The following is an 11,104-nucleotide window of genomic DNA, read 5'->3' on the forward strand; positions in this document are numbered from 1 at the left end:
TCAAACCCACCAGCCACTCCTCGGAAGGAAGGTTGGGCAATCCTACTTTCGTAGTGATACTGCCTCGAAAACCCAAGGAGGGGTCGCTATGAGTCGGGGCGACTCGACGGCACATAACAACAACAACAACAACAACAATAGCAGATACCCTGCTGGGCACCAGGCCTCCTCGCAGAGCCTGTGCTCAGACCATCTGCCAGGAAGGAACTGAGAATCTAGCAAACTTATAGTCCAGGGCCACCCAGCCACGTTGTGGCAGACCCAGCATCCTAACCTAAGAGTCTTGCTAAGATCAGGCACAGAGAGGGGACCCCACTTACTCCAAGTCACACAGCACAGGAATCAGGCTTTGCTCTTGGGCCTGCCTGCCTCCGGAGCCTTGCTCTGTTCCGTTGCTGGCCTCTGCTGGCCATGGGCTAATCTCCGGACCCTCTTGTGCCCACCAGGCCCATACGCCGCCACCATGCCGTTCGGAAACACCCACAACAAGTTCAAGCTGAACTATAAGCCCGAAGAGGAGTACCCGGACCTCACCAAACATAATAACCACATGGCCAAGGCGCTGACCCTCGACATCTACAAGAAGCTGAGGGACAAGGAGACGCCGTCGGGCTTCACCCTGGACGATGTCATCCAGACGGGTGTGGACAACCCCGGTAAGCCTCCGAGGCGGGGCCTCAAGACTATCAATTCCAGACACCAGTTCTACCTCCCTGGGCTCAATTTTCCCATCTGTAAGATGGGGATCCTCTTCCTTGGGCTGTTTGAGAATCCAGTGAGTTCATATGAGTGTAGGGCTTGGGATGGTACCTGGCACATGGTAAACCACCCAATAAACCTATGCTATAATGATGCAAGACCCTTAGAAAGTCATTTAATCTCTCGGAGCCTCAGTGTTGCTAGCTGAAAAATGGGTATCATGTTATGGGCCTGTGCTGAAAACGTATGAGTCAGTGTCCAGGGCTTTGAGCGGTGCCTGGCACACGGTGAGCGTTCAGAATATGCCAGTGGCTCTTATTAGTGTACAGGAGCCCAGGTGCCATGATGGTTAAGGGCTCAGCTGTTTGAACTCACCAGCTGCTGCACAGAAGAAAAGACCTGGTGATCTGCTCCCATAAAGATTACAACCTTGGAAACTCAGTGGGGCAGTTCTACTCAGTCCTCTAGGGGCACTGTGAGTTGTAATCAACTCCATGGCAGTGGGTGTGGTTTGGGCTTTGCATCTATAAAGATTGACAGCCTTGGAAACTCTGTGGTGCAATTCCACTCTGTCCTCTAGGGGCTCTGTGAGTCGAAATCAACTCCACGGCAGTGGGTGTGGTTTGGGCTTTGCATCTATATAGATTGACAGCCTTGGAAACTCTGTGGTGCAATTCCACTCTGTCCTCTAGGGGCGCTGTGAGTAGAAATCAACTCCATGGCAGTGGGTGTGGTTTGGGCTTTGCTCCCATAAAGACTGACAGCCTTGGGAACCCCGTGGTGCAGTTCCACTCTGTCCTCTAGGGGCGCTGTGAGTCAGAATTTTCAGTGGTGTGATTCTTTCTCCACACTAGAGGTCTGGGATTGGTGGTTGGAGACAAGGTTCTAGTTCCGTCTTCACCTCCAGCTCATCTCATGATTGAGGGGAGATATCCTCTTATCTCCAGGCCTCTGGTTCCCCATCTGAGAACTAAAATGGTCTTCTTTCAAATCTCATCAGCCTGACCCTTGTTGGCTCACAGTCTGAGATTAGAAAGATTTCAGCCTCCGTGATTTGGGAACTCTGAGGTGCTGATCCCTGGGAGGTGTAGACGGTTAATGTGCTTGGCTGCTAACTTAAAGTTGGGGGTTCGAGTATATCCAGGGGTGCCTGGGAAGAAACGTCTGGCAGGCTATTTTTGAAGACTCAGCCACAAAATGTCCTCCAGAGCACAGTCCTACTCTGACGCTCTGGGGGTCTCCGTGGGTCAGAGTCCACTTAACTGCAAGTTTTTTTTTTTAAGTTGGCCCCCTGAGGCTCCCTTTCTCCTTTGGCTCTGTCCCCAGCTTCACCCCCAACCCCAGATGCTTCCTTGATCCTTCTTGGCACCCCCTCACCATTCCTACCAAGCCTCAGCCTTCTCAGCCCTGTCACAGAGGCCTTGAATGACCATCCCTCTCCCCTGAAACATGTGCGTGTGCACACACACACACACACACACATTCTTGTCCACAATGGGCTCTAGAAAACCACTCAATGAATATATGCAGTTGTAATGTGAGACCCCAAGGAAGGCATTGAATCTCTCTGAACCTCAGTTTCCACATCTGAAAAGTGGGCATCATGTTTTAGGGCTGCTGTGGGAATATACGAGTTGGTGAGTGTGGTGGGCTTTGAGCAGCGCTAAGGGAGCATCCGGCCTTCTTTGCTGGGGGCACACCTCTCTGACCTCACCCTGACCCCCCAGGTCACCCCTTCATCATGACTGTGGGCTGTGTAGCCGGCGATGAGGAGTCCTACCACGTTTTCAAGGACCTCTTCGACCCCATCATCCACGACCGGCACGGGGGCTACAAACCCACAGACAAGCACAAGACGGACCTCAACCATGAGAACCTCAAGGTTAGCTGCCCCTGGGGATGGGAGGGGATGGGGAGAGAGGTTAGAGGGGGTATGGAGAGAGGACAGAGTCAGGGAGGGACCCCCAGGGGGACAGAGTCGGGGAGGGACACCCAGAGACAGGGAAAAACACCCAGAGAGACACAGAGATGGAGAGACACCCAGAGAGACACAGAGACAGGAAGGGACACAGAGATTGACAGAGACAGGGAGAGACACCCAGACCAACAGAGATGGAGAGAGACACAGAGACCATCAGATCATCAGTCATGGAGAGATACCCAGAGAGACACAGAGACTGACAGAGATGGGGAGAGACACTTAAACACTGAGACGGACGAGGATGGGGAGAGATGCAGGGATGGAGAGAGACCAGAGATGGGAGGAGAGATGCAGGCGCAGTCAGAGGGAGAGACGGAGAGTGGGAGACGGAGAGAGACCCAGGTGGGGGCGCTTTGGAGAGGAAGGGGTCCCCAGCGGTGCAGTGGTTAGCACGGTCAACTACTAACCACAAGTTTGGAGGTTCCAGGCCAGCCAGGTGCCCCAGAAGGAAGGCCTGTCTATTTCCAAACATCAGCCATTGAAAGCCCTCTGACATACGCGGGGTCACCACGAGTTGGGGTCACAGCCCTACCCTGACGTACATGGGGCCACCACGAGTTGGTGTCAACTCAACAGCAAGTTGGTTTTGTTTTGTTTTGAAGTGGAGAAAGAAAACAGATAGATGAGATGGGAGAGAGACAGGGATGGGGGAGTGAGAGAAGGGAGAGAGGGAGCCAGGGAGGGCAGGGGGTGTGTGCAGCCGAAAGCCAGAGCCGAGAGATAAAGGGAGGGTCTAGGGGAAGCAGGGCGTGCTGAGTCACGGGGCGGGGGAAGGGGGCGCCCCTACCTGGAGGCCTATCCTTGACCCCCCTCCCTCTGCAGGGTGGAGACGACCTGGACCCGCACTATGTGCTCAGCAGCCGAGTGCGCACGGGACGCAGCATCAAGGGCTACACGCTGCCCCCCCACTGCTCCCGTGGCGAGCGCAGGGCCGTGGAGAAGCTCTCCGTGGAAGGTGAGAGCCAGCGCTCACCCAGCTTTGACTTTGCTCCTCTGTGGGCCCCTAGTCTTCAAAACATGGGAGGAGCTTGGTCAGCCCTGGGGGGCGGGGCTTGGTGAGCAAGGGCTGTCGGCATCATACCTGTTGGAGGTTGGGGGTAAAGGGGTATCAAGCCTTGAGGGGCCCTTAGAAGACACACAAGACCAGCTATCCCAGAACCCTGTCATTCATCCATTCATTCATTCATCCAGCCTGCCAGCAAACATTTGTGGTTATTCTGACCCTGTGTGGGGGGCTGGGGGCTACCCTGATGAATAAGATGGCCAAGGCCACTGCTCTCAACGGACTCTAGGCCTGGTGCGGGGAGGACGAGAGGAAACACGGAAATCAATAAGCAAACAAGATTAAAAGACCAAAGTGCCAAAGAGACCGGGGGGTGTGGCAGAGAATGACTGGGGTGGGGTGTGGGGGGAGTTTGATTGACAAGAAGGAGCCCCCTTTGGGAAGAGTTCCAGGCAGGTGGAACAGCAGATGCAAAGACCCTGGGAGTGGGAATGTAGGATGGAGAAGTCACAAGGACACTAGTGTGGCTGGAGCAGACTGGAGAGAGGGACAGGGTGGCAGATGAGAGCAGAGACAACTGGTGACCTGTTTGTGGGGCCCTGTGGGCCTTGGCGTTGACTCTGAGTTAGGGGAAGCCACATGAGCGGGGAGGGCAGACGGGGGCCTGGTTTAGATGATGTGGATTCTTCTGGCTGTTGGGTGGGTACAGACTGTGAGGCAGAAGCAGGGGCACAAGACCAATGAGGAGGTCACTGCAGTGGCCCCCAGAAGGGATGGGGGACAGGCAACAGGAGGGGGAGAAACTGTGGGTGTGTTTTCTGGACGGAGAGCTTTTAGGGTTTGTAGACAATAGCATACCCGTGAGTATTTAACACCTGGCTCGCTCTCTAAAAAAAAAAAGCCCTGATATGTAGTAAGGTTGGTGGTTCGAATCCACCAGCTGCTCAGCAGGAAGAAGATAAGATGATCTACTTTCGTAAAGATTTGCAGCCTTGGAAACCAATGGGGGTCTCTATGAGTCAGAATCGACTCAATGGCAGTGGGTTTTTGCTTTTGGTGGTATAAGTTCAACTATGACCAATTTTAAACTAATGATATTGTTCTGGTTACCTAGTGCTGCTCTGACAAGAATACACTGCAAATGGGATGGCCTTAACAAACAGGAGTTTATTTTCTTACAGTTCAGGAGGCTAGACGTCCTGAGTTCCAAGTGCCAGGCTCTAGGGGCTGTGTGAAAGCCCCTCAACCTTGGGCTTCAGCTCTGCCTGTTGCTCCCGGCCCACTGAAGCTAGAGGCAGCTCTTCACTCAGGCAGCTACTGGCTGCTGAGGCTGACAAGCCCAAGGTCGACAAGTGAAAAGGCACAGTCCTTATGTTACCCAACCACACAGCAGACCATTAATTCAAGTCCATTGTAAGTGCCAAGGTTGGCAGAGAGCATGGCAGGCTGCTGAACAATGACACGGCTACATGCAGGCTCCAAGCATGCCATAAGCTAGAGACCGTTCCCCAAGGCTTCTGCTTATATACAGGAAGCAGACCACATCCCTAAGGCAGCTACTCAGCTGCTCACAGTAGATCCCACCATGGAGTTGATTGCCAGTCTCATCATGGGGAATAACTACCACCAGCTGCCCAGCCACTCAACCAGGCCCAGCCAAGTTGACACACAAACTGAACTACCACAGACATGATGTCATGCAGGGCTGGGAAGAGACAGGAAGTCCTAGTTATATCATTATCTGGTATTCCCACCATACAGACCAAAACCCAAACTCATTGCCATTGACTATTCTGACTCAGAGCGACCCCTCCTTGGATTTCCAAGGCTATGAATCTTAACAAAAGTAGATCGCTCATCTTCCTTCTGCAGAGGGCTGGTAGGTTTGAACCGTCAACCTCCTGATTAGCAGTCAAATGCCTTCCACAGCGTAGAGAGACAGAGATAACTTCACAAACATAGATAACAGTAAATGCAAGTAGCAGGTTATAGTTTTGAGTATTTATGACCTTTGCTTTTTAACACAATTTATTTCATTGTAAGTTTCCATAATTTAATTGTGATAATATAACAAGAATATATGTTGTTGTTGTTGTTGTTATGTGCCATCGAGTCAGACCTGACTCATAGCGACCCCTCCTTGGGTTTCAGAGGCAGTATCACTACGGAAGTAGATTGCCCCATCTTCCTTCCGAGAAGTGGCTGGAACAAGAATATATATCTGATATAATGCGTTATACATCATAGAAATATAATATGCAATATATAAATATTTAATATATAAATCCATCACGATAGAAATATCCATATACATAAATATAAATACTACATGCATCTATTTATCATACATATAAAGATATAAAGATAATTTATATAATAATATATTTTACTAATGGCTCCCAACATTCCTGAAACTGTAACCATCTCTCTTAGGAGCCGGTGTGGGAGCTGGGCCCAACACTCTTTTTGCAGGTGGATTGGATATGAGGGTTGGTTGTGGGAAGGGGAGAAGCCCCGTTTTCTGGTTTGAGCACATGGTTTGGCTGATCTGGGACCCAGGCAGATGGAGGAGGAAAACATTTTGGGGAGAAGTCATGAGTTTGGCTTTGGACATAGGGGTTTAGGTGCTGTCCACAGGGCCCAGGCTCATTAGGGGTGGCAGGGAGGGGGTGCTGGATCTCTGTACCCCACGGAGGCGGGGCAGGCTACCGACCACCCCTTTGTCTGGCCCTTCAGCCCTCAACAGCCTGACGGGTGAGTTCAAGGGCAAATACTACCCGCTGAAGAGCATGACTGAACAGGAGCAGCAGCAGCTCATCGACGACCACTTCCTGTTCGACAAGCCCGTGTCCCCGTTGCTGCTGGCCTCAGGCATGGCCCGTGACTGGCCTGACGCCCGTGGCATCTGGTAAGTCCCTTCCCACCACAAGGCCTTCCTTACCCCTCAGCCTCCTCCAGTCCCCCCCATGACCCTTCTTACCAATGCCCTCCGAAATCAAGATCACAAAAATAATTATATTTCCAAGGACCACAGCAAATCATCTGTCTCATCCTCCTCCCACCTCCCTGTGGTCTGTGTGTCATTTTTTGGGAGACTTGGACCAGAGGAGTGGCAGTTAAGACCTTGCATTTGAACCAGACTCCCTGGGTTTAAATCTGAGCCCTGTCAGTTAGGAGCTATTTGACCTTGGGCAAGTTATTTAACCTTTTTCTCTCCCGGTTGTCCTATCTGTAAAATCGGAATGTGATAACTGGTAGCTCTTAGGGTTCTTTTGAGGCTTGAATGAGTTAACTTATGTAAAGTGGCAGGCTGGCATGGAGTGAGGGCTGTGTGTTGGCTGTCAGCATGATGGATATTATTAACTGTTGCTGCTAGTTAGACTCTGAATCTTTGAATCTCTGATTCTGGTAGTCAAAGACTTAAAAATGTTTCACAAATCCAGGTTTCAGAAGTTTAGGTGTCTGGGGTTCTGAAATATAAATGATTCTCTAAGAGTTCAAGATTTTAAATATTTCTAGGTTTGAGGATTCCACTAAGAGCTCTGGTGGTGCAGTGAGTGTAACCTTAAGGCATTTGGCTGCTAACCCCAAGGTCAGAGGTTGGAACCCATCAGCTGCTATGCTGGAGAAGGATAAGGCAGGCAGTTTATGTAAAGACTGACCACCGTCGAAACCCTATGGGTCAGTACCACTATGTCCTCTAGGGGCGCTGTGGGTTGGAAGCTACTAGATGGCAGTTTGTTTTTTATTTTTCATTTATGATTCCACTAATATCAGATTCTGTGGTTCCACCCTTTAAAACATCTCCAGATCTTAATATTTTATGGGTCTAAGATTCTGTTTCTGAGATGCAAGGATTCTAAGGAGGACATTGGTGGTTCGGTGATGGAATTGTCACCCTCCATGCGTGAGATTGAGGTTCCACTGCTGGCCAAAAAACTTGATTTGAGTGTTGCTATGATGTTGAAATTGGAGCTCTGGTAGCATAGTGCCTAAGGCACTTGACTGCTAACCAGAAGGCTGGCGGTTCAAACCCACCAACCACTCCTCGGAAGGAAGATGGGGCAATCTACTTCCATAATGATACTGCCTGGGAAACCCAAGGAGGACTCACTATGAGTTGGGTCTGACTCAACGGCACATAACAACAACATGATGCTGAGCAGGTTTCAGTAAAGCTTCCAGACTAAGACGAGAATGAAAGGCCTGGCACTCTCCTGAAAATCAGCCAATGAAAGCCTACGGTCACAACAGTCTGATCTGCAGTTGATTGTAGGAATGGTGCTGGGCCTGCAGTGTTTCCTCCAGTTGTACAAGGCTCGCCATGAGTGGAGGGCGATTCTGTGGCTGCTAACAAAAATATGACAGGAAGATTCTCCCAACCTGATCCAAGGTGTAAGATTTCCAGTTCTGTTCCAAGTTTCTGCTCTATAATTTAATATCGTTCAAAGAGTTAAAATCCACTGCTGTCAAGTCGAATCCAACTCATAGCGACCCCTCCTTGGGTTTCTGAGGCGGTATCACTATGGAAGTAGATTGCCCAACCTTCCCTCCGAGGAGTGGCTGGTGGGTTTGAACCGCCAGCCTTCTGGTTAGCAGTCAAGTGCCTTAGGCACTATACCAGCAGAGCTCCCTAGAAAGACTTTAGGCCCTAAAAGCCCCTGATTCCTCAGTTAAAGGTTTCATAGATCTTATAATGTTAGGTTTTATGGGTTTAGGCTTCTGCGATTTTGTAGAAGCAGGTATCACCCCCCCTTGTACCCCTCAGGGCCACTTCCCTCTCAGGGTGGCTAAGTGTTTGGGAGAGCGGAGATCCTTTCATTCTTGCCCCACCCCTTCCTAGGCACAATGAAAACAAGACCTTCCTGGTGTGGGTGAACGAGGAGGACCATCTCCGGGTCATCTCCATGGAGAAGGGTGGGAACATGAAGGAGGTTTTCCGCCGCTTCTGCGTGGGGCTGCAGAAGGTGGGTGTCTTGCCCCTCACTGCTGACTGCTGGCTCCACTCTGAACTCACGCTTCTGCCTCACCCTGACTTAGCTCTGACCTACTTTTCTGGTCCTCTGATCCCTGACCCCAAATTCCTGGTCTTCATGAGCCTCCATCCTCTGCCCTGACCCTCATTCTGCTGTCCCTCATCACCCTCCGTTGCTTTCTGACCACTAGGAGCTGGCTCCCCGCGTGGGCTCACAACGCCAGAGGATTTATGCTGTGGGACCGGGTTTCCACTCAAGTCCTTGAGCCCCACATCTCAGAGCCCGCCTCCACCAGTTCTTGCGCCCCGCCCCTAGGAACCACCCCCACCACCTTCTCACGCCCCGCCCCCTCAGAACTTGCCCCACCACATGCTCACGTCCCGCCCCTCGGAACCGCCCCCACCACCTGGTCACGCCCCGCCCCATCAGAACCTGCCTCACCACCTGCTCACGCCCCGCCCCTCGGAGCTGCCCCTACCGCCTGCTCACGCCGGGTCCCATGAGAACCTGCCCCACCTCCGCATGCCCCGCCCCTCAGAACCGCCTCCACTTTCCTGCTCACGCCCCGCTCCTCGGGACCGCCCCCACCACCTGCTCACGCCCCGCCCCTTGAGAAACTGCCCACCGCCTTCTCATGCCTCGCCCCAGAACCGCCCCCACTTTCCTGCTCACGACCCCCCCTCGGAAACGCCCCCACCGCCCTCTCATGCCCTGCCCCTCAGAATCTTGCCCACTTCCGGCTCACGCCCCGCCCCTGGGAAACGCCCCCACCGCCTGCTCACGGCCCGCCCCATCAGAACCTTGCCCACTGCCTGCTCAGGCCCCGCTCCTCGGGACCGCCCCCAACGTCTGCTCGCGCCCGGCCCCTGGAGCCCGCCTCCTCTCACATTCCCAGCTGCACCTCAGAACCTGGCTTCCACCCTCCATCATTCTCAAGTTCTCCCATCAGAACGCATCTTCCTCCGTATTCTCACGCCCCACCCTCAGAGCCCGCCTCTCACGCGTCTCTTGCCCAGCGGGTCATTATCTTGTCTCTGTCTCTGAGGTCTAGGCCGCCGCCTCAAACTCTCATCCCTCTCAGTTCTCCAGCCCCGCCCTACGCCTCATCCCTCCGGGCCCGACCCGGTATGTGGGGCGCCCTCTGGCGCTAAGCCCTGTTCTCTTCCTTTACTCCTTCAGATCGAGGAGATCTTCAAGAAAGCCGGCCACCCGTTCATGTGGAACGAGCACTTGGGCTACGTGCTCACCTGCCCGTCCAATCTGGGCACCGGGCTGCGTGGAGGCGTGCACGTGAAGCTGGCGCACCTGAGCAAGCACCCCAAATTTGAGGAGATCCTCACCCGCCTGCGCCTGCAGAAGCGAGGCACAGGTATGTGGCTCCCGCAACCTCGGGTCACCGCATCTCGGGCGGACGCTGTCAGTGTGATATCGTTATGATATAATATGCATTGCGTGGATCTCCGGTATCCAGTGCCTCAGTTTCCCCATCTGTAAAGGTGGAGATGATCAGGATTCGGCCTCAGGCAGCCCAGCTGCAGAACCAGGCTTACCCCATATATGTTCATGTTGCATGGTTGAGGGGTGAGCTACCTAAGTGCGTGAATAAACAGGCATTCTGGAATTGCGCATACGCCAACAGTAGGCGATCAATATATGAGGCTGTTGCTTCTTCACCTCCAGTCCGTCCTCACGCCTCTGTCCGCCGCTCCTGCAGGTGGCGTGGACACCGCCGCCGTGGGCTCAGTGTTCGACGTGTCCAACGCCGATCGGCTGGGCTCGTCGGAAGTAGAACAGGTGCAGCTGGTGGTGGACGGTGTGAAGCTCATGGTGGAGATGGAGAAGAAGCTGGAGAAGGGTGGATCCATCGATGACATGATCCCCGCCCAGAAGTAGGCATCCAGCTTGCCCGCCGCCCACAGGGGAGCCCCAGCGAATGGGAGGACCCAGCCCACCGGAGGCCCGCCCACAATCTTTCCACCAACTGGGGCCTCGGAGTTCCAATCCCAACCAGAGTTCCAACCAATGAGCTATAGCCTCTAGGCTCGGGCCACCACTAGCTCTGACTAATGGGAAGTCCTCTAGTACTTCTGGAGCTTGGGCTTTTTCTCTGCCCAAAGTAATAAAAGCAATGGCGGCCTTATCTTTGTGTAAGATGGCTGTAGAGGGCGAAGGGACTTTGGCAGAGATGCTGTGTGATTTCTAAGTGCTTAATCTTCTCCAGGCACATACTCCAAAACCCAAAACCAAATGCATTGTCATCTGTCTATTGGATTCCGACACATAGGGACCAACGTTGGGTTTCTGAGGTGGTAAATCTTTATGGAAGTAGACTGCCTCATCTTTCCATGGAGCGGTTGGTGGATTTGAACCTCCAGTCTTCTGGTTAGCAGTCAAATGCCTTAGGCATTGAGCCCCTAGAGCTTCTTAAAGTGAAGGGGCCCAAAA

The 11,104-nt window shown here is 52.8% G+C and overlaps 1 protein-coding gene across 1 annotated transcript; it reads left to right on the plus strand.

Moving 5' to 3' along the window:
- The first annotated feature begins 463 nt into the window (after positions 1 to 463).
- On the plus strand, positions 464 to 10,552 carry CKM (creatine kinase, M-type). Its single transcript, XM_007942909.1, has 7 exons — positions 464 to 656; positions 2,427 to 2,581; positions 3,503 to 3,635; positions 6,420 to 6,591; positions 8,527 to 8,650; positions 9,839 to 10,028; positions 10,374 to 10,552. The coding sequence occupies exons 1-7, from the start codon at positions 464 to 466 to the stop codon at positions 10,550 to 10,552; spliced, it is 1,146 nt and encodes a 381-aa protein (XP_007941100.1).
- Positions 10,553 to 11,104: the final 552 nt, after the last annotated feature.

The sequence above is a fragment of the Orycteropus afer genome, unplaced genomic scaffold (assembly GCF_000298275.1).
Source record: "Orycteropus afer afer isolate SDZICR_OR568_19922 unplaced genomic scaffold, OryAfe1.0 scaffold00099, whole genome shotgun sequence".
Lineage (NCBI taxonomy): Eukaryota > Metazoa > Chordata > Mammalia > Tubulidentata > Orycteropodidae > Orycteropus > Orycteropus afer.

Coding starts and splice junctions, on each gene's coding strand:
- CKM (XM_007942909.1), top strand. CDS start 464: ATGCCGTTCGGAAACACCCACAACAAGTTCAAGCTGAACTATAAGCCC. Junction 6,592..8,526: donor CCTGACGCCCGTGGCATCTG/GTAAGTCCCTTC, acceptor ACCCCTTCCTAG/GCACAATGAAAACAAGACCT. Junction 10,029..10,373: donor CCTGCAGAAGCGAGGCACAG/GTATGTGGCTCC, acceptor CCGCTCCTGCAG/GTGGCGTGGACACCGCCGCC.